At 36.8% G+C, this 23,724-nt stretch overlaps 2 protein-coding genes across 2 annotated transcripts; both read left to right on the top strand.

Moving 5' to 3' along the window:
• Positions 1-311: 311 nt before the first annotated feature.
• Positions 312-22,643, top strand: LOC310731601 (calpain-2 catalytic subunit-like). The gene is made up of 21 exons (XM_083551256.1): positions 312-569; positions 1,050-1,119; positions 1,390-1,508; positions 2,164-2,297; positions 2,408-2,576; positions 2,667-2,747; positions 3,562-3,647; positions 10,668-10,689; positions 15,129-15,467; positions 16,308-16,377; positions 16,668-16,786; positions 17,843-17,976; positions 18,105-18,273; positions 18,664-18,744; positions 19,520-19,605; positions 19,776-19,850; positions 20,219-20,379; positions 21,016-21,173; positions 21,320-21,331; positions 22,061-22,277; positions 22,397-22,643. The coding sequence occupies exons 1-20, from the start codon at positions 399-401 to the stop codon at positions 22,250-22,252; spliced, it is 2,448 nt and encodes an 815-aa protein (XP_083407382.1). The 5' UTR covers positions 312-398; the 3' UTR covers positions 22,253-22,277; positions 22,397-22,643.
• Positions 5,009-7,290, top strand: LOC310731515 (calpain-2 catalytic subunit-like). Its single transcript, XM_083551182.1, has 4 exons — positions 5,009-5,192; positions 5,948-6,096; positions 6,237-6,248; positions 6,845-7,290. The coding sequence occupies exons 1-4, from the start codon at positions 5,033-5,035 to the stop codon at positions 7,067-7,069; spliced, it is 546 nt and encodes a 181-aa protein (XP_083407308.1). The 5' UTR covers positions 5,009-5,032; the 3' UTR covers positions 7,070-7,290.
• Positions 22,644-23,724: the final 1,081 nt, after the last annotated feature.

Raw genomic sequence — 23,724 nt, 5'->3', positions numbered from 1 at the left:
GCCCTCGTCAAACTCGCTCAAACCCTCACGCTCGCATGTTATGCTTGTTATGCAGATGGTACCAACCTGGTCAACATTATAACAATCTGTGAATAATGTATGGCTGGGAAAGAATAAAGCAACAAGTTAGCCTTTAACGACAAACTGACAAACTTGAAAACAAACACTACCAAGTGAAAAACTAAATAATAATTTTTAATGTAATCGGTTTCCCTATCTCTGTCAGCAAATCAGACCACCCACACAAACCCTCCTCCATGAAGGAGGACAACCCAAAACTATTTAACTCACTGCAGCAAAGACATTTTTTCAAGCATCCATTATTCACGCACTTCTTGGCAAGAGCCTGAAACATTTTGAAGAACAGTTTGGCAGGAAATCGACCCCAGGCCAATACCATGGCTAACAAGTGCCTGAATCAGGACTATGAGACCCTCCGGAGTCAGTGCCTGATGCCGAGGAAGCTTTTCTGTGATCCGTCTTTCCCTGCTACATTCGGGTCTCTGGGCTTTGAAAAATTTGGACCCAATTCCAACAACACCAAGGGGGTGGAATGGAAAAGGCCTGGAGTAAGTAGTGTTAAATTAACATGTAACAACTATTTAGATAATTCTTTGGTTGTTTTTTGTTGTTTTTGTTTACAAAGGGTCAGAAGTTGTTGAAACAAGTTATTTTAGCTTTGATAAATGATGGAAATAAGTTATTTCATTTAGATTACAGTAATCTAAATAGAATTTGAGGTGATAGTAAATACAGACATAGACAATATATCTGAATTCGACCTGTTATGAAACAACTTCAAACAGACAAAAGTAATTGCTACGGAAATGGTGAACAGAATGGATGGACACCATTTAAATAGACTCGAACAGGTAGTCTGGTTCACACTTCATGCAAACTTCTTCAGCTGTCTCAGGTCTAAAGGGTTCCTTCTCCAGACTGCATGTTTCAAACTCTTTACCTAGATGTTAGACAGGATTCCCGACTCGAACATATCAGAATTGTCCAGTGTCCTGCATGTAACCCTTAATGCACCCCGTGCTTTGCAGGAGTTGTGTTTAAAACCCCAGTTCATCATCAGTGGCGCCACACGTACCGACGTCTGCCAAGGAGCACTGGGTAAGTGTAGTGTACGTGCATGATTTATGTGAAAAATGCTTTCTTTTACTTTACAATATCTGAAGCAAAACTCCACCATGTTTTGAAACTCCCTAAACAAGTTTAACGGCCATTTAAGTTTAAATAAATAAGGTTTTGCATTTTGTTGGAAAGAGCACTCAGATTGTTCAGGTATGTACAGAAACAGCTTGAAAATCCAATATGAAAACTAAAATTGTAAAATAAATAGAGGAGATGTCCAGTGGCTCAACTAACCTTTGACCCTTCTAGGCGACTGTTGGCTGATGGCAGCTATTGCCTCTCTCACTCTAAACAAAGACGTTTTGGCACGTGTGATTTATCCTGAACAGAACTTCACAGATAAGTATGCTGGGATCTTTCGCTTTCAGGTAAAACATACAGTTGTTTTGTTTTTTAAGGCTGATGTAGGATTTCCGCAATCATACACATTCAGCATTAAATCCGAAGAATAACAGGTTTTTTGTATGCAATTTTAGGATTCAAGCATTTAGAGTTTCAGTATTATTATACATTTACAAAAATAATAATAATAAGTTAGTAGTGGAAAACACTATTGTTGGTGTTGGTGGTTGCTTTGGGGGGTTTGGTGTTTGTTGAGGATGTCACTACACCTCCCTGCCTGAGGATGTACTCTCTCTGAGGATGCCACTCTCTCAGTTTGATACAGTCTTATTTTTATTGCTTTGTGGTCTGAGGTAGTCAGGGAATGACATAATAGCCGAAAATGTAAGCACCCTGACTTCATCCCCATGGACGAAAAGACTAAATGTTCAGAGAAACTATTTCAATTTGGAAGTCATTTGTTTGTCACACTTGCGTATGAGGAAAACATGAATCAATTTAGACAATGGATAAGAGTCTAGGTGTGATTGAAGTGAATTAAATGCAAATTTTTGTTTGGTTGGGAAAGCTGGCACTCTTTGACTGTTTTAGTTAGTTCTTGGCATGCACAAAATTTTGTTTTTGGGGTTTTGGTACATCACAGTGCGATTTCACATTACTTGTGTTTTAACACCTTCCTAGCTTTGGCAGTACGGCAAGTGGGAAGAAGTTGTTGTCGATGACCGACTTCCCACCAAAAACGGAAAGCTGCTGTTTGTGAAATCAGCAGAAAAAAATGAATTCTGGAGCGCGCTTCTGGAGAAGGCTTATGCTAAGTAATTGTGCACAAAAATTTAGTTGGTGTTTTTTATGTAATTAAGGATACAATTTATTGAGTAATGCATCAATAGGTAGACATCTCTAAAAACTCCTATTTGTTTAAAAGGGTGAACGGCTGCTACGAGAACCTTTGGGGAGGTTTTGCCAGCGAAGCACAAGAGGATTTCACTGGAGGGATTGCTGAGTGGTTCTTACTAAACAAAGCTCCATCAAACCTGTTTGATATCATGAAGAAAGCGCTGAGTCGGCGCTTTCTTCTGAGCACGTACATTACTGTATGTTACACAGCTGCTTTATTGGCAACTTAAGAATATTAGTTTTAATATTAGGGGTTTTTTTTACTCTTTTATTTATTTATTTTGCAGGTCAATGATGGGGTAAAAGAAAGATTGGCCCAAGAGAATCTGGTGGAAATGCATGTCTACTCCATCACAGATGCAACAGAGGTGAGACGCATAGACAAAGTACATGTTTGCTAGATATTTTAATAGAAATCCTGGTGCATCTGCTCATTCTGGCAAATACTCACAATCACATACCCAGACATGCAGTGTCTATAATGTAAGTGGTTTTCAAAATGCCTTCACATGCATGTAGCTCCAAAACTTATGCATTGTGTAACTTTTACTCTTTTTTTTTTTTGCTTTTTGTTTGTCCCATAATTTCACTGCATTTTCTTGGCTAATCTATGTGTATAGGTTGTTTGCTTGTAAGAGCTTGCAAGCTTTCCATGTCCTGACACGAGCATCTTTAGGATTTCCCTAAAGCAAACAAAAGGTTGTTAGCAAATGCTGTTCTAGGGAACACATATACAGTGATAATAGCAGTCCAGTCTATCTTTGAACATTTTCTGATACTATCACACCCCCAAGTGTTCTTTTCCTATATTTTTGGTTTATTAATGTATTTCAAAATGACAAAAAAAAAGAGCTGGTAAGGGGAGCGACTTATTTAAAGCTGCTGTAGCATAAGTGAAAACAGGACCTAGCATTATGGATAGCAGTTTTATGAATGTATTGTACCTGAAAAAAGGTGTAATTAAAAAGATAATTGAAAGAACATATTGTTTACTAATATAGAAAGAACTGTTCTTGTTGGAAAGCTGTGGTGATATAAAGAGGTATAAATCACCTTGACAATCATTATTTTCCTTTAACTGCACACAATGAACTTATTTCTTTTATAAAAAAAATTCAAATGGGAATTTCTCAACTGAAATGGCACAAGAGACATACTGACGGTTTCATCTTGCTGCTGTAGGTGCAAGCAAAACATGGCCGGTTCAAATTGGTTCGTCTGAGAAATCCCTGGGGTCACAAAGAGTGGACTGGTGCCTGGAGTGACCGGTAGGCTGTCAATTAATCAAAGCTAAGTGTAAAAGTTAAAACCAACATATTTAAATAATCAGTGTTTAATAGCAGTCAAGACCGCTAGGAACAACCTAGGAACAACCAGTCATGAGTCATCGACAGGGCAAGAACTTCACTTACAGCTTCACACCAAACAGCAGAAACAACCTCCTACAGTGTGAAACCTCAGTTCGGTGGTTTGGAAGGCTAGCTTAGCTCAAATAACCACTGTACAACTGTATTGAGCAGAAAAGCATCTTACTAAATACTTGGCCTTGAGGAGATGTGCTACATTGGGGTACTGTACAAGAATGGCAGAGTGTAATGAAACTTTGCCTTATTCTTTTCCAGCCTTTCACCAGCGGAAAGTGTTCAACTGTCCTTTTAAATACTAAATGCAATGCTTTGATTCTGGATTCTGTCCCAATTTTCTCTGATAGTTGCTCAACAGTTTTTTGTACTATTTATATTTCATTCCATAATATTCAAAATGTTTGCAAATGATGAAAGGTCTTGACTGCTTGCAGTCTAATTCAGCACCTGGACTCTTCTACTACAAAGTCATGCTATTGTAAGAGATGCATTATGCAGTTACTCTTGTCTTGCTTAAATATGCTAGGCCTTCCGGTTGTGCAAGTTGCCCATTCCACACTCACTAATGCACTCCAATACTATACGAAATGCAACTTTTTGATCTGATCGCTGATAACAAGCCAGATAGTCCCTCTCCTCTTTAGTCCGGAGGACTTAGTGTCCATTATTTCTAGAAAGAAATTAAAATTTTGATTCATCTGACCACAAAACAGTCGTAGACTTTGGCCCAAAGAGGATGGCGGCATTTCTAGATCATGTTCTTGCATGCCCTCTTCTTCGCCTGATACAGATTTAATCTGCATTTGTGGATGACATGGTGTCCACAGACAATGATTTCTGGAGGTGGTTAGGAGCCCATTCAGTGATATCCATTACAGAATCACAATGATATTATTAGAAAATTATTATTACAAAAATATTAGAAAGGGCTTTGATTTATACCCAATCATCTTATCTATCAAATTCACAATTCTCATTTTTTTTTACTTAAAATATTTGAACATTTCATATGTTTTATATGTTCTTCTGTGAATATGGGCATAGGAGGTTTGAATTTACATTTGACAGTGTAATTGGGGTTGAATATATAATCCCAGTGTAAGGTGTTATAACAAACATTAGCATATTATTACAACCCTATATCAGTATTATTATGCAAGCTTCTAAACATGGACTCTTGGCCAACATAAACACCACATGAGCAAGATCAAGATAAAGGACATTTCTATGTTACATGTCTTACTCTTTCTCTCCCCCCCCCCTCTCTTTTATTCTCTCTCTCTCTAAGGATGTCATATTCAGACTTTATTCAGCGATATTCCAAGATGGAGATTTGCAACTTGACCCCAAACATGACCATCGATGGTAATCTGGGATGCTGGAACTTTTGCCAATTTGAAGGCACATGGAAAGTGGGTGCTACAGCTGGGGGCTGCTTAAACTTCCCAGGTGAGTATCTAAATGTGCCTAATGCAATACTTTAGAGCATGTTGGTGGTAAGAGGATAAATATTCATTTGAAAGATGAAGTCCGGATCTCTGTTTTATATATATATATATATATATATATATATATATATATATATATATTGGGGTTTTTTTGTTTTTTTTTAAACCATTTTTACCTTCCAACTTCAAAGCAATTTTTTTTCACACAGAGACCCCATAAGAGAAAGATTGTGTGTGTATGAATTGTGTATTTTTGTAATGTGTCTCTACTAATAATTAAGCTGTTGTTGTTATCTTCTTGTGCAGTTATTGATACTATCAAAAATTAGACAACAGCAAAAAAAAATTTATCCACAAAATAAAAAAAATAAATAAAAAAATCATTAAAAAAAAGTCCACATCTCAAGAAGGAAAACAAACACTGGAACAGGACCAACTCAAAATCAAACCCAAAAGACTGACACAAAATAGATACAATTAAATTGAAACACACACAGGGCTTATAGGACACAGGAGGAAACAATGGGTGCTAATTAGGGACACAGGGACAAAATGGTGACATCTGGTGGGGAAACTATGGAAAATTCTAGGAAAGAAAAACAAACAACTACAACAAAAATCTAGAAACCTAGCAGGATCCCCCAGATCCTTAAATATGGTTACAGTTGTTAATAAACAGTGCAGTGCACCTTCTGGCCAATCAGATTCCAGTATTCCTGATTGTGGTATAAATATTGTTGTTTGTGCCTTCTTCAGCTACATTCAGCACAAACCCACAGTTTCGGGTCAAACTGGACATTGACAGTCAGGGTGATGGTAAATGTTCAGTACTTATTGCGCTGATGAAGAAAGGTGCACGCAAAGCAAAACAAACTGGATGGGCGATTGGCTTCTACATCTACAAGGTAAGATTCTAATCACATAAGTATTTTTTATATAACTATACGTTATATCTTTTAGTAATATTTACTTTTAAGGTCAAACTAAACATTTCCAGCTCTTCAGTATTTTAATTGCAATATTCTTTGCTGTGTTTACCTTTTAGGTTCCAGACAAGGTGTGTATTGTATATATCAGCGATGTAGTCTGGTCTGAACTACTCAGAACAGAATCTTAAGTCTACATCCTATGGATATGAAACCTCTGACCAAAATGTGAATACCTGAGCATCACAACCATGTACTTGTTGATAATCGTATTAATGCCATTGTTGTCAAAAGTCCAGTTTATCCCAGTGGTGGTGTTCAGTGGGTTTGCATTTAGAGTTGTATGCAGGAGTTCTTTGCTCCAAACGCGGCAGGCCGTGTCTTTACAGAGCTCGCTTTGTGCATATAGCTGGCAATAAATACACGGATTTAGTGGGTGGAAAATTCCAAGCATCTTTTCCGGAGACAAGAAAACCCCATCACGATACTGTGCGAGATTTAATAAATAAATACGATTAATTAGGAGTTGCGTTACACGAATAGTTCCTTACTCTACGCAGCAACTGCAGAGGGACTTTCTGGATGGAAATGTATTTTTATGTATGTATTTTATGTATTTTTAGAATTTAGGTTATTTCCGTGTACTGCTACAAATGCCCTGGGCTTTGGGCCATCTATTGTTCTATAGTGAACACATATAGATTATGTTGTACTGTGTGTTTTGCAGTACAAGGGAAAGCAGAATGTTGTTCTTGGATGTGAAGATCTGCAAAGATCTGTGGCTAGAAGCGACTTCTCATACATGCGTGAGGTGTATCAGCGATTCGACCTTCCACTTGCCGAATACTTTATCATTTCTGCTACCTTCAAGCCGAATCAAGAGGCCAGCTTCCTGCTGCAAATGTGTTTCCAGAAAAGTAGACTGTCTGACGGATACTTAATCAATACATAATAACCTTTAACCAACAAATACATTTTATGCAATTTATGCAAATGAACCAATAAATATATGAAAATGTAACCAAAAAAAGAAGATGATATTGAGATAGTATTTCCACAAAGCTTTAAGGTCCCAGGCTTTATGATATTTATGACCTTAAGTATGAACTGAAATATCTGGCAACTGTTGGTAGTGGTGGTGGTGGGTGGGTGCACTGAATAACCGTAAGACTACTTCAGTGTGTGTTTATCAGGAAAAATAGATCTTTGACTAACTTTATGTTGGCATGATTTTTTATATCTCCAGGTAACTCCAATCGATGTTTTGGATATCACTGGTTGGGAATTTTAGCAACAAAAGATATAGTTAGATACTGTAAATATATGTTTATACTTTGATAAAGTATGTTTATATACCATTATAGTACATAATACTTTCATTATCGCTTCGCTCTTTCTCACGAGCTACAAGTGGCCAATTTTATTTTTACATTTTTTTATTTTTTCTTTATCAGTGTAAAGTGTGGTACCAGTGAATCTTTACCAATTTTGTGCAGAGGGACATCGTCATGCTGGAACAGGTTTGGGACTTCAAATTCCAGTGAAATCCTTAATCCTTTCTTTTGAATCTCCTGAGGCAACAAGCTCCTTAGCTTTCTGTGGTCCGTGTTCAGTGTGGTGCACAGCATGATACCAAACAGCACAGTGACGAATTTTCACCTTTAAATAGGCAGAATGACTGATTACAAAATTGAAGACACCTGTGATGCTAATTACAGGACACACTTTAGTTTAACATGTCCCTATGGTCAAATCATTTAAGTCTTTTTTAAATCTTTTATATAACTGCTTCTCTCCAGTTAACCAACTTTCATTAGTTAATTTCCAGTACATTTTTATTTATTATTACATTTGTCAGTTTCAAATTATTTTAGTGACCATTGTGGGTTTTTTTTTTCTTTAATAAAAGGGTACCAACAATTTTGTCCACATTTGTATATATCTTCAGCCTTTGTTTTCTTTAATTTGGTATACAAAACTAGATTGCTATCTGATCTGAATGTACATTTCTGACTAACTGTTCTGCAGAGGCTGTGGTCTGGTGTGCCATAGGGCTGAGCCCATTTTCTGTACTTTCTCTTAACCTTTGACTATGTGTACCCACCACACCATTACAATGTATGCAAATGAACAACATCATGGTGCCATGGACTGATATCCGCCAGCAGGATGGAGGTCCAGCACCTGGCTAAGTGACATTTAAAAACCAACTTGGCTTTATGAAAGCCCTTATTATTAGCTTGACAGCGAAGCACCCGTTTCTGATAATTTATTGATCCATTATTTAAATAACATTCTGGTGAACTTTTGCCATTTGATTGTATAAAACACGTTACACAATTATACATTTTTGTAGAAATTTATTGTTTCAAATTTTGCAATAAGCTCTAAATAACTAACAGCCTACCAGTCACTACAGGCAACAGTCCACTCTGCAATTCCAGCGATTTCTCAGACGAACCAATTTGACCTGACCCTCACTTGCTTACACCTGCAGCAGCAACATGGCAACGTGGAAAACGAACCACACAACTTTAACTATCAAGCTCAAAAAACTGGCACAAAAAGGAAACTTGAATTTGCAAAGGACTTATAGGACACAGGTGGAAACAATGGAAGCAAATTAGGGACACAGGGACAAAATTGTGACATCTAGTGGGGAACATGGAAAACTCAAGGAAACCTAACAGGATCCCACAGATCTGGAAATATTATTACAGTTGTTTATAAGCATTGCATTTATTAAGAACTCTAATAAACTGACTACACCTACCCACACCTTCCAGCCAATCGGAATCCAGTATTTAGACCAAACATGGTATTGTTGTTTGTGCCGTCTCCAGCTACATCCATCACAAATCCACAATTTTGGGTCAAAATGGACATCGACAGTCAGAGTGATGGAAAATGTTCAGTATTTGTGGCACTGGCGTATATGAAAGAAACTGGCCTACAGGATTGGCTTAAATATCTACAAGGTAAGATCTTGACAGGAACAGTGTTTTTGAGCCTTTGTAATGCCAGTGCGAGGAAATTCTATTACTTCATCATTCCTGCTACCTTTAACAAGACTCAAGAGGCCAACTTTATGTTGTGTCCATTTTTGTAGAAGTATGCTGCCTGATAAATACTTAATCAGTAAATAGATCCATTAAACAATAAATACATGATCATTTATTGTGTATTTATGCAAAGTAACCATGTGTGTGCCACAAAGCTTCCCCAGACTTTAAGGCATTTGTGACCTTGAGAAACAAGTCTGAACTCAAAAACAAGTCTGAATTGAAAATAATCTTCGACTCGGGGTTAGTGTGTAATTCCTTATCCCGAGGCAACTCTGGTTGTTGTTTTGAATGCCATTTCGATGGAAATTTTTAAAATGCTTTTATTCAAATAAAGTATGTTAACATACCACCTTCACTTTCAGTTTAATATTCAGAGCCTTAGTAGACTCAAACCTGTTCCAGCATGATGATGCCCTGTACGCAAAACCAGCTCCATGAAGGTATAGTTTAAATGAGATTGGAAGATCTCCTACAATAGAGCTCACTCCTTTTTAAAAATGATGCATCAGTTTGACTGTTGAAGACCTTTTTGAATCTTCTGGGTCTGATTAAACATTAAAATACAAAGGCTTTTGAATTTTTCATAGTTGCTTCTTAAGAAGTTTTTTTTTATTTGGGTACTTTTTAATGATATTGTATTACAATATTTGTACCAATGTTCAAATTAAAATGTATTTCTTTTTTCAAAATTTTCAAACATATTTCAAAATGTGTTGTGTTTTTTAAACAGTCTAATAACATTTTCCCTTTTATTAAAGCAGGGACAATTCTACTTTTTGTCCATAATATTTTATATATTTTATATATATTTTGGGAAAACATTCTTGAAACTTGAAACTATCAGTTGAAAACTTTAAAAGAATGTTAAGGTATAATGTTTTAACAATATTAAAATTAAGCTTTTATAGAAAGATTTTTACAATGTTTTTAGAGAACGTTATCTTAACAATCAGATGAACACTGTAAGAACAAAAAAGTGCTTTTGTTAATCTATCGTTAAAGAGAACATTCTGCGAATGAAAATAAAACTACCTGCTGAAAACTTTGTTAGAACATAATTCCCTAATTTAACTTTAATGTTATCACTACAAGTGTTTATGTTTTTGGAGCATTTGGCTGCCTGATACTTAATCTGTAAATATATCCATTAACCAACAAACCTCAATATCTATAAAGCTTTAGCCTGATGTACAATACTGTTTAGTATTTAAAAACTGAGAAGTGCTTTGTACTTGTCACATATATTTCTACACGTATCTGGGGTCAGCAGTGATACAGTGCGCCTGGAGTACAGAGGGTTAAGGGCCTTGCTCAAGGGCCCCAAGAATGGCAGCTTGTCAATACAAGGGTTTGAACCCCGGACCTGCCGATATAGTTCATAATTCTTTACTTAAAACTATGCTCCCTCCCTTGAGCTACAAGTCTTTGTTGTTTACTTTACTCTAAAGTGTGGTACCAGTGAATCTTTACCACCTTTATGTACAGGGGCACCATCTTGCTGGAACAGGTTTGAGATTCCTAATTCAAGCTAAGATCTTCACACTGCCAGATCTTTAGACTTTATCTACTCCTTCAGTTTGCTATTTAAAGACTTAATAAGACCGAGGAGACTCAAACCTGTTCCAGCATGATAATGCCTCTGTACACAAAGCCAGCTCCATGAAGATATGCTTTACATGGAGGTGAAGAGTTTCTGCCATAATGTTCTCACCTCAATCCTATTGAACATGATGAATCTGACTAGATGCCAGGGGCTCCTTAACTCACCTACCTAAGTACCCGATTTTATTAACACTCTTGTTAAATTGAGAACCCAGCCATTAGGGTTGCAGAAGCCAGTGCACTCTTAGTGCACTATCAGAAGCACTGACCTACATTTACAACCTAAATTCTAATATTTGTTCCATGAAATTGTATTAATTTATTCCCAACAGTTTATTCCCTTCATTTTCGTAGCGTTTCTCTCGGCTGCACTGCTTCAGTACGTGTATGTGGATGTTAGATTTTTTTGTTCAATTAGATTTCAGCCTCTATGTGCTGCCATGTCAATCTAATCTGCCCAGGGCCTTCAAAATCAGTACTGCTGGCTCTCTGACCATAGAGAATATTATCAATGTGTCTGTTTCTTTAACCAATCAAATTTCAAATTTGCTTCACAGAATAGCATCACCATTTTTCTGTCCTCTGATTGGTTGGTCAGAGGGAAACTGTTACAGCCAAGTTTTTTCTAGCAAAACACATCTGTGGTGCCCTGCACACATTATTACATTTGAGTTAGACTTTTTTATGCCCACAATGGCTGACTGAGGAAGAGAAAATGATTTGGATTAAGTCGAGTAAATCCCCACTGAAGCCCCAGGTACCAAATGCACGGCCGCCACTGGTTTAAATGCTGTGAGACTGTAAAACCTGTAATTCATTGCAAAGCGTTTTTGGCATGGAAGTACCACAGTGATGCACGAGCACATGAAAAGAAACTACACTGGTGAAATATCAGCACGGTAAGCAAAAACCGTACAATCGTAATCATGTGAAAATGGTACATTTTAATGGAGCTCTATTGTATAAACTGTTTGTTTGCTAACTTCAGGACCGTCACACTGGTTCTGTTCTGTCGTGACTCGTGACAAAGTGATCTAAATCTCAAAGCAGCAAATAACAGCAGCAGTAAACGATCACATTTTTAGTCACTGTTGTGGTTTTCAGCGAATGATCATGCATTAGTACACCAATGCATATTTTTTTCCTTTATTTAATCAAGCCTGTTTGCTCACTGTGTGTCACTGTTCTATTCTCTTTTTAATAAAAATAATGTATTATTATATTTTATATTGGTTTTTTTAAGCATGGTTTTAAGCATTTTTAAGTACACTTTTATACATAAATACCCTGAATTAGGGTTTTATATAGATATAATAAGCAAAATAACTAATCCATTTTTATTTCATTAATCAAATAATAAAAAATAATCGTTAGTTGCAGCCCTAGTTATTATAATAATAATATTATAATAATAATAAGTATTCATTATAATTTATTTTAATAATTATTATTATTATCGACAATTTTGACATAAGTTAAGGATAAACTAAGAACTCAGACCCAAACTCATCTAATCTCATTGCTATCTAATTACAAAGAAAACCAAAAACTGATCTCTTGCTCCCTCAGGTGTACATGTGCAGTACTACACTTTTAATTAAAACATTTAATTAACAAGCATTAATTTTTCTTTGTTCACAGCATTCATTTTTCTATAATATATCTGACATTGGTTTACATTTTTTTTTAAAGTAAATACACAAACCAGATTCATGACTGAGGCAATCTTTCCAAATCTCAAATAAGGTCAAGACGAAAGGTCAAGACGAGGACTTGTTGCCTTCTGCCATGCTTGTTGTTAGCTTCGTATGCTAGCCTACATCTGTGACAAGAAATAGTTTGATTGGCTGAAAACGGTGCAATTAAAAGAAAAAATCTTGTACATGTCACCAAATAGATGAAAACTAAAGTAATGAACCTGGATTGAAAATGTAAGAAAGTACAGATATTTGTGTAAAAATGTAATGAATTTAATTTATTAAAAAATAAATGGTGAAGTAAAGTACTACTACCAGAAAAAATCTACTTAAGTACAGTTACAAAGTATTTGTTCAACCTGAGAGATCAACATGAATTTCACTGTGGCAGTCCTGAGCATAAAAAACCGAGTGTGGCCAGGGGGCGCCAAAGTCACTTTTACACTTTTATTGAGTGACAAAGAGAATTCGTTTTAATCAAATCAGCGTGGCTATATGTTTACTGATATAATCACACACTGAAAACCTAAATCCTGGAATGGGGTACACATGACAAATACTTAAGTTGTATTAAGTAAATGTTCATAATTAACGGCTCAAGCAGACACAATATGTGGCCATGACATTATAAATTATAGGCAAAGATAGTTTGTGGCCTTAATATATTTAATATTATCAAAATAAAACATCCATTTTGGCACCTTAGAAGCTCCATAAAAAAATCAGTTTACCTGAAGAATCCTCCTAAAGTGACACAGGTTGAGAAAGTATGCATGGCACAACATCAATGGGTCTATTATGTTTTAGTAAAGCGTTATATTCTCCCTTCTTCATGCAGCCACAGCAGTTTTATTGTAGTTCAGGTGTTTTGTGAAAATACACACATAACGTACATTTAGACAGCCTTACATTTTTTTTACAGACTCAAGTCTTTTTGGGTATGTGACGCAACAAGGTTTACACAGTGGCAGCTTGCTGGTGCTGGGATTTGAAGTTGTGACCTTCCTGTACTTTGCTCCATTCAGCTTTTCCTTAACCCTGATAAATTGCCACGTCCCTGCTGCAGAGAAACACCCACACAGTATGACGCTTCCGTCATCATGCTTCACTTTTGGGATGGTTTTTGAGAAGGTGATGAGCAGCGCCTGATTTCCTTTAGACATACCATTTGGAATTGAGGCCAAACAGTTCAATCTTGATTTCATCATACCAGAGAATCTTGTTCCACAGAATCTTCAGGTGCCTGTTGGCAAAGTCAAAGCTGGCTTCCATGGGTTTTGCGCCAAAGAGAGGCTTCCGTCTAGCCACTCTGCCATAAAACATAGATTGGTGGAGGGCTGCAGTGATGGTTGTCCTTCTGGCTGTCCATCCCCACACAGGATCTCCATGTCATGGGGTTCTTGGTCACCATGGTCATGGGTTCATGCCACACTTCTTCCATTTGAGAATTATGGAGGCCACTGTGCTTTTGGGAATCTGAGTTCCTTTACCTCATGGCTTGGTTTTTGCACTGATATGCATTGCCAGCTGGGAAGCCCTCTATAAAGAGGTTGTGTCCAGTCAATAAACTTGAAAAACCTGAACTAATTTTTAAGGGTTGCTCCAAAAGGTCTGAATACTTATATACAATACAAGTTTTTTTATTTTTATTTTGCAGACATATTTCTTATGTGATACTGAGTGAAGATTAATGAGGGGGGGAAAATGATGTGTAAATGCCTCTTAATTGTATTCTGCATCAATCCTGCTGGTTTTAAATCGTTAGGTAATTAAGTCATTGTTCTGTTAATGAATTGCTCTAATGTTTGTCTCTGTTGCTTAGAAACTAAAGTTTACAAACTACACTGTGTGGAATGTTTTTGAAATGATGAATAATACATTCTTGATGGATCAAATATTTATTTGTGCAGTGTAGCAATTATCCATTCAAAACACAATGAGAAACAGTTGCAATGAACTGTAAGATCACCAGATATACCAATAGAAAAATTAAGAGGAAAAATTAGGATAAGATCCACATAGCCAAGCTTATGTCAACAAAGACAGAGCAGATGATAAACAGAGGTGGTGGCGTCCTTGCTTAAGACTTCATCCTTTGAGATTTCAGGAGAGTTGCTAAATAATTACACATACACATCATTTTCAAATGGTACCCACTCAACCTTATGAAAACATTTATTGAATAATACTTGGCTCTTATTGATAAAAACAAGTGAGTGTTCACGTATGGTACAAACAAATTAACAGAAACTTTAAGAACAATATCTACAACAAGGTTAACCGGTTTATAGTGTTTTTAGCCTGAAGGTAATGGAGGGGCGTTTTTTTTTTTTAAGGCAAGCAAAAACAAGAGATAAAGTGCGCTTTCAACAAACTTGAACCCCCTAGAACTATCACAAAGCATATTGCTTTTAATGTACTTAATTTTTTTATACAATTACCTACAAAATTATTGTGTTTAACAAAATCAAATCAAATTTCATTCGTCACATACATACCGAGACTGTTCAATATTTAAGCATAAAAAGGAATAGAATTAGGGATTAAAAAAATAAGGTAGATAAATAAAAAGTATAAACTATAAAAAACATAATTGTTACTTTTTATTTATCTACGTTATTTATATATATTTTTTTACATGTTTCAGTATCTCTATTATCTCAACAAACCGCACCGCCCACAAAACCACTCCCCCGTGAAGGAGGACAACCCCAAACTCTTTAAAAGACATTTCTTTAAGCATCTATTCACATACATCTCGTCGAGAAACATGTCCCAGAATAATATGGCAGGAAATCGACTCCAGGCCGATACCATGGCTAACAAATACCTGAATCAGGACTATGAGGCCCTCCGGAGTCAGTGCCTGAGGCAGAGGAGGCTTTTCTGTGATCCTTTGTTCCCTGCTACATCCGAATCTTTGGGCTTTAATGAATTTGGACCCAATTCTGTCAAAGCCAAGGGGGTGGAATGGAAAAGACCAGGAGTAAGTAGTATTGAATTAACAACTTTTTTGGTAATTTTTTTTAAAAAAGCTCAACAGTTTTTGAAACAAGTTTTGGTAGCTTTGATGAATAATGGAAATATGTTATTGCATTCAGATTACTGTAATGTAAATAGGATTTGAGGTATAGCAATGGTACATAACGTAATGGACAAATGTGTGGGTTTATTTCTGCATCTGTAACTATAAATCTGATGTGCCTCGCCAAAAATCTTTTTGTCGAAACTTTAAACTCGCCAATTAAATATGCTGCATGACAAAAACTATACAAATGAAGGAAAACATCAATATAACCAAATTATTATTATAAGGTACCAACAAATATGTCTACATATATATACTTACTCCTAACATAAAATGATTCATAATGCGCATGCCCAATTTTAAAACACTGTGAAAAATCTACACAAAAATGTACAATTTTAAAAAGAAATTAAAAGGTCATTTTAAATTTGATGTCAATAAAACATCTTAAAAAAGTTGGAACAAGGCAACAAATAGCTGGAAAAAAAAGCACTAACAAGGAATTAATAAAACAGAAGAACATTTTGCAACTAATTAGGTTCATAGGGTTCAGATAGTGGAGGTGATGCTACACCGTGGCACCGTTTTTGTTTTATATTATTGTTAAAGTTTTAACATTTAATATGTTTTCTATGTGCTCTTGTGAATGAAACATGGGTTCATAAGATTTGTAAATCATTGCATTTTGTTTTTATGTACAACCCTAACTGGTTTGGAAATGTGGTTGTACATTTTTTCCAGTCATTGCTTTACACACAGATATAAAGAAAGTATAATTGAGCGATGTGTGCTTTGCAGGATTTGTGTTTAAAACCCCAGTTCATCATCAGCGGCGCCACACGTACTGACGTCTGCCAAGGAGCACTGGGTAAGTGTAGTGTACCTGCATGATTTATGTGAAAAACCATCACATTCTTGTACTTTGCAATACCTGAGACAAAAGACACACCCTCCTTTTGAAACCCCTGAACAAGTTTAAACAAACTTTTAGTTTGAATAAATAAGGTTGAACCTTTTCTTGGAAAGAGCACTCAGACCTAATATGATTGATCTGTTCAGTATTTTACTGAACAGTAATGAATATCCAACACGGAAGCTAAAATTGTTACATAAATAGTGGAGATGGCTATTGGCTTAACTAACCTTTGACCCTTCTAGGCGACTGCTGGCTGATGGCATCTATTGCCTCTCTAACTCTGGACAAAGACATTCTGACACGTGTGATTTATCCTAAACAGAACTTCACAGATAAGTATGCTGGGATCTTTCACTTTCAGGTAAAATGATCTTTTTTTCCCTCTCTATGATGTTGTAGGATTTTCCTTATCACATAAAATTTGCCTTAAAGCATAAATATAACAGTCATTACAGATGTACAAAATAAGAAGACCTTAGAGGAACGTTCCTAGAGGAACGAACACTAATACAATTAACAAGAAATTGGCAATAACTTGAGGTACTATGAAATACGATAAAAAAAAAAAAACAACAACGGCAAAATGTATTCAATTCTATTCAAAAGTGCCAAAATAAAAGAAAAATCGACTATATATTAATAGGCTAGTTGCTAAGGAGTCTTAGCAGATTGCAACAATGTTGTTTGGTGGTTGTTTTGGCGGTTGTTTTGGCATCCTAATTGTTTTGATGGTGTTCCTGGGAAGTTTCAATCTGATCTCAGTTGTTGCCTAGGTTGTAGCCAGTAGCTAAGGACCCTAAGCTAGTTGCTACTGAGTTTGGTAGCTGGTTTGTGGTCTTAAGTGCTTTTTATGGTGTTCTTGGAAAGTTTCAATATGATTCTAAGTTTGGGGCTAGTTGTGAATTACCCTCCAATTCTTGCTAGGGTGTTGTTTGTATTTGCCTTTGAGGTCGTTGGTGGTTTTTATGGAGTTCCAAGGAAGTTTCGATATGTTTCCAAGATTGTTAAGGACGTCACTACACAACCCTGCCCTGTTAACGATGTTGTTCTGCGTCAGCCCGTCGCTAGTGTTTTGTTTTGTCATTGCGCCTTGGTCTTACATAATCAAAAATCAAAGCACTCCAACCTCATGCCCATGGACAAACAGACTAACTTTTGTGAGAAGCCATTTTAGTTTGGAAGTCATTTGTTTACTTGCTCATGAGGAAACATGTATCAATTCGTACAATCAATGGACATGAGTCAAAGTGTGATCTAAGTGAAAAGGATTTAACTAAAACTAATATTTGAGAGAGCAAGCACTCTCTGATACAACTTTGTTTTAGTTTGAACTTGGTTGTTGTTTAAAATGTCTGAGTTTGTAGTTTGGTACACATTGGAGTGATTGTACATGGCTTGTGTTTTAACACCTTTCTAGATTTGGCAGTACGGCAAGTGGGAAGAAGTTGTTGTCGATGACCGACTTCCCACCAAAAACGGAAAGCTGCTGTTTGTTAAATCGGCAGAAAAAAAAGAATTCTGGAGCGCGCTCCTGGAGAAGGCTTATGCTAAGTAAGTGTGCGCATGTCTGCAATCACAAAATATGTCGTTGTTTTTTTTTTATCCACTCTAGGATACTATTTACTGAGTATTCAGTAGTAGGTAAACATTTAGAAAATTCCTATTTGTTTCAATAAAAGGGTGAACGGCTGCTACGAGAACCTCTGTGGCGGTATTCCCGGCGAAGCACAAGAGGATTTCACTGGAGGGATTGCCGAGTGCTTCTTACTAAACAAAGCTCCATCTAACCTGTTTGATATCATGAAGAAAGCGCTAAGTCGGGGCTCTCTTCTGAGCACGTCCATTATTGTGTGTTACATAGCTGCTTTATTGGCAAATGAAGACTATGAAATATAAAATTATGAATCTTCTTCTTTCGGCTTCTCCCATTAGAGGGCGCTACAGCTGATCATCCGTCTCCATACCACCCTGTCCTCTACATCTGCCTCTTTTATCTCAACAACCTGCATGTCTTCCCTCACCACATCCATAACCCTTTTTCTTGGCCGTCCTCTTTTTCTCCTTCCTGGTGGCTCCATCCTCTGCATTCTCCTACTGATATACCCCATGTCCCTCCTCTGCACATGTCCAAACCATGAAATATAAAATTATGAATATTTGTTAATAGTAGGGAAAAATGTTTTTACAGGGCTTTATTTTTTTTTTACCCTGTAAATGATCTATTTATTTATTTTGCAGGTGAATTGTGGGGAAAAAGAAAAACTAACCCAAGAGCAACTGATGGAAAAGCATGCCTACTCCATCACTGATGCAAAGGAGGTGAGACGCATCTGCAAAGTACATGTTTGCTAGACATTTTAATAGGAATCCCTGTGCATCTGCTCACTCTGGCAAATACTCACACTCACATATCCAGACATTCCATGTCTATAATGTAGGATGTTTTCAAAATGCCTTCACACGCATGTAGCTACAAAACAGCTCATGTATTGTGTAACTGTTATTCTTTTTTTCGCTTTCTGTTTGTCCCATAATTTTACTGCATTTCCATGGCTAATCTATAAGTGTAAGCTGTTTGCTTGTAGGAGCTTGCAAGCTTTCCATGTCCTGACACGAGCGTCTTTAGGATTTCCCTGCAGCAAACTAAAGGTTGTTAGCAAATGCTGTTCTAGGAGAAACATACAGCATGTAGTGATAATAGTAGTCCACTTTCAACTTTAATCATTTTCTGATATTATCACATTCCCCAAGTGTTCTATTTTCTGCATTTGGATTATTAATGTATGACAAAATGACTAAAAAAGAGAGGCCAGTAAAGGAGTGACTTATTTATACATGCTGTAGCATAAGTGACAAACCGAACAAGACCTAGCATGTTTTTTGTGCCTGGGAAAAAAAAGGTATGTATAATTTTTAAATGAATTTAAATAACTTATTGTTCACTACTATGTTGGAAAGCTGTGGTTTTATAAAAAGCTCTACATTACTTTGGCATTCAATCTTTGCCTTTGAGACAAATCTGTACTGAAAAATGCATTTTTCTCAACTGAAATGGTACAAGAGACATATTATTGGGTCCGTCTTGCTGTTGTAGGTGCAGACGAGTGAGGGTCGGGTCGAACTGGTTCGTCTGAGAAATCCCTGGGGTGAAATAGAGTGGACTGGTGCCTGGAGTGACTGGTAGGCTGTCAATTATTCAGAGCAATTAGTAAAAGAAATTAGCAATTAGCGAAATATTTATTTATTTAAAAAAACTGTATTTTTATAATGTCAAATGTCCACCAGCACATAATTTAAATAATCAAAGTTGAATAATTAATGGACAAATTCGATCTTGTCCTCATCCTCAGCTCCAAAGAGTGGAGTCAAGTTTCACCTGAGGATCAGGCCATGCTTGTTTGCTCGGCCGATGATGGAGAGTTCTGGTAAGGATGTGGCGCCTTTTTCTTAGTTTGAGTTTTATTCGCCACAGTTAGTCCACCTGAGTTGCAGTACTACAGTCCACTTTCCTAGAAATCGATCAACGGTCATGGGTCAGCTACAGGACAAGAGCTTCACTTACAGTTTCACACCAAACAGCCGAAACACCCTGTTGATTAGAAAGCACAGGGTTGTATGTAAGATGTACCATAAGAATGAGCATATTTTATAAGCCTATATCATTATTATTATTTTGCAAGCGGCCAGACATGGACTGTCGGCCAACATGTAAGCACCACATGAGCAAGATTTCTGTTTAATGTCTCCTTCTTTCTTTCTTTTTTCCCTCTCTGTTGTTCTCTCTGTCTCTCAGGATGACATATGCAGACTACATTAAGAGATATTCCAAGCTCGATATTTGCAATTTGACCCCAGATGTGCCAAGCGTTGGCAATTTGCGATCCTGGAACTTTTGCCAATTTGAGGGCACATGGAAAGTCGGTGCTACAGCTGGGGGCTGCTTTTACTCCCTAGGTGACTGCCTAAATGTGCCTAATGCTTATTGGTGTTAAGAGGATATATTTTCAATTGAAAGCTGAGGTCAGGATCGGTGTTACCTTGCAACTTCGTCACTAGCTTGTGAACCCATCTTTACTAATTATGAAGATGTTAGTGTTAACTCCTTGTGCGTTTTTGTCATACATTTCTCATTTGAATGTTTTTTATTCCCGAGTTCATACAATTCATCTTGCGCCTCACTTTATATGGAACTGGAACTGTATGTTACTATGTTTTTATTTTCACTACCAAAAAAATTGAAATCAAACAACTTATCAATCGAGCCAAGACGACTGACACAAAAAAGGAACTTAAGTCTACGTAGGGCTAATAGGATACAGGTGGAAACAAGCTAGGAGCTAATTTGGGGCAGAGGGACAAAATGGTGACATCTAGTGGGCAACACTGAGACTCAAAAAAAGAATAAATTAGGGAACCAAGGATCTAGAAGGATCCCTCAGATCCTGATATAGGGTTATAATTGTTTATAAGGCTGCACATTCATCAACAACCACAATTAAGCTGACCACACCTAGACACACCTTACAGCCAATCAGAATACAGTATTTAGAGCGACCATGGTATAAATATTGTTTTTTGTGCCTTTTCCAGCTTCATTCGCCACAAACCCACAGTTTTGGGTCAAACTGGACATTGACAGTGAGGGTGATGCAAAATGTTCAGTACTTGTGGCACTGATGCAGAAAGGTGCACGCAAAGCAAAACAAACTGGATTAAAACCCTGCGCCATTGGTTTCTTCATCTTCAAGGTAAGATTTCGATTGGGTAAGACTATTATATAACTGTGTTTTATGCATATCTTTTAGTCATATTTACATTTTAAGTAACTTAATAAACATTTCCAGCTCTTCTGTATTGTAATGGCAGTATTCTTTGCTGTTTTATTGCCTTTCAGGTTCCAGATAAGGTGTGTAATGCATCTAGAAGTGGTATAGTCTGGTCTGAAGTACTAGGAAAACTGTGACATTCCTAGATCCTCACGTGTACATGCTACAAATCTTGCTGATATTCCCTTTCACCTTTGACTAAAACATGGATAGATGAGTATCACAACCATTTGCTTGGTGAACATCTTATTTCTGCTATCGGTGTACGACAAGGAAGCAGTCTAGTTCATCCCACTGGTGGTCTTTACTTCGAACTTCAAACAGAGCTCGTTTTGTGCATTCAGAAATATTCTGGGTCTCTTTATCGCCAGTAAAAACAGCAACAGCATAAAGATTTACTATTAAATTGTGTGCTTACATCATTTTATGGCAAAAGTTTGGAGAAGAGCCACATAAGGGTGTGACGCTCAGGGTTGCATGTACTTTTGGTTAGATATGTAGCATTACTGACAGCCAATTTACCCATCAATCAGTGTATAGTCTTTTATTCAATAAACAAATGCAAAATGAATTTGCAGGCAATGAAAATGAAAATAAAGACAGGGTGTTGTTAAAGTGTTCCGATTTTAGCGCGGCCGCCAATTATACAAATTTGTGAAAGAAATATTTGACTGTGTGCTTCAGTAGATTTGAAATCGCTTTCACAAATGTACTGCTACAAACGACCTGGGCATTGGCGCATCTATTGTTCTATAGTGAAAACAAACTCTAAGTTTTTCACATTATGTTGCATCTATTGTGTGTTGCAGTATAAGGGAAAGCAAAATGTCCGCCTAGAATTTGAAGATCTGCAAAAACCGGTGTCTAAAAGCGACTTCACAAATATGCGTGAGGTGTATCAGCGCCTCGACCTTCCGCTTGCTGAATATGTCATCGTTCCCGCTACCTTCCAAACGAATCAAGAGGCCAGCTTTCTGTTGCGTGTCTTTTCGGAGAAGTAGGCTTCCTCATAGATGCTTAATCAATGTAAATATATATATATTTATTTACAAACAAATGCATAAGTACATTTATGCAAAGTAACAAATTAATCTATGAATATGTCAATAACTATTGTGTAATGTTGATATTTTATTTCCACACAGCTCCAGAGTCCACAGACATTTAATCAGTTGTGACCTTCGCATACTGATAATATCTGGCAACTGGGGATGGTGATTGGTGCTTTGTGTAACCTTTAAGACTATTTAATTGAGGAAAAAAAGCATTTTTATAATAGCTTTGTGGGGATTAGTACCTTTTCATTTAATCTCCATGTACCTCCTGTTGCTGTTTTGGATGCTACTTTGTTGGGAATTGTAGCAACAAAAGATTTGTATTTGGTTTACATAACGCTGTACTCCATATTCTTTACTTCTGTCGAGCTTCAAGTGGCCACAATTCATACAATCAAGACAAGTTGATGTTGTTTAGTTTATCCTACATTTTCTTTACCATTGTTGACAAGTGAACCCCCTAGAAACTCTCCCTACCATGGCCTCTTTGAAGTTCTATATTCTATACAAATCAGGTGCTTCACTGTCAAGTTAATAATGAGGGCTTTGATCAAGCCAAGCGATTCTTTAAACGTTTTTTTGTGTGTGGGGGGTTGCTTTATCAAGCTGTTTTTGATGTTCAGCAGTATAATTAATTTATTTGGCCCCCATCATGACTAGAGCGCCAGTTCTATCTTAAGAGAAGTAACATAATTGAAAGATACTGCCACCACCATGCTTCACTTTTATTTGCACTAAAGATATCTTTTGGTTACTTCAGGCCATTAAAATGTGTCATTTTAAGAAAGAAAAATATATATTTGGAAATTCGTAAAAGTTTGGAAAGAGGCAACCAGAGGCTCGAAAAATTGAGTGGTACTAACGAAGAACAGCTGAAATAACAACCAATTACTGTAGGTTTAATTGTCAACATGGCAGAGTCTCTCAGAAGTAATGATAGGCGGAGGTTCACAAACAAAAAATAATGTTTCTCAACGTAAAAGAGCAAATACTTTAAATATATCATCCACTACAGTACATGATATCAAAATATTCTGAGAATTTGGAGTAATCTGTGCACAAGGGACAAGGCCCAAAAGCAATTTTGGAGGCCTGTGATCTTCAGGCCCTCACTGCATGATTCTGTGATAGACATCATTGCATAGGCTGAGGAATACTTCCAAAAATCACTGTCTGTGAACACAGTTCGCCATGCCATCCAAAAATGCGAGTTACAGCCAAATATGCATATGATCCAGAAACGTCGGCATCAGCTCTGTGCCAAGGCTTATCTAAAATGTTTTGTGGCAAAGTGAAAAACTGTTTTGTGGTCAGACAAATCAATATTTGAAAGTCTTGTGGAAACCATGGACGCAGCAACCTCCGGACTAAAGAGGAGACGGACCATCAGGTGCGTTAGTGCCTTTCAAAATAGCCAT

This window comes from Silurus aristotelis (genome assembly GCF_946808225.1).
Source record: "Silurus aristotelis genome assembly, chromosome: 9".
Classification (NCBI taxonomy): Eukaryota; Metazoa; Chordata; class Actinopteri; order Siluriformes; family Siluridae; genus Silurus; species Silurus aristotelis.
This window is presented reverse-complemented; position numbering and strand designations above follow the sequence as displayed.

What these genes read in the sequence shown, in the direction of transcription:
- LOC310731515 (XM_083551182.1), top strand. Translation starts at nt 5,033, where the DNA reads ATGTCATATTCAGACTTTATTCAGCGATATTCCAAGATGGAGATTTGC. An exon ending in GGGCTGCTTAAACTTCCCAG is followed by an intron (nt 5,193 to 5,947) that starts GTGAGTATCTAA and finishes TGCCTTCTTCAG; the next exon opens with CTACATTCAGCACAAACCCA.
- LOC310731601 (XM_083551256.1), top strand. Translation starts at nt 399, where the DNA reads ATGGCTAACAAGTGCCTGAATCAGGACTATGAGACCCTCCGGAGTCAG. An exon ending in CGTCTGCCAAGGAGCACTGG is followed by an intron (nt 16,378 to 16,667) that starts GTAAGTGTAGTG and finishes TGACCCTTCTAG; the next exon opens with GCGACTGCTGGCTGATGGCA. An exon ending in CCATCACTGATGCAAAGGAG is followed by an intron (nt 18,745 to 19,519) that starts GTGAGACGCATC and finishes TTGCTGTTGTAG; the next exon opens with GTGCAGACGAGTGAGGGTCG.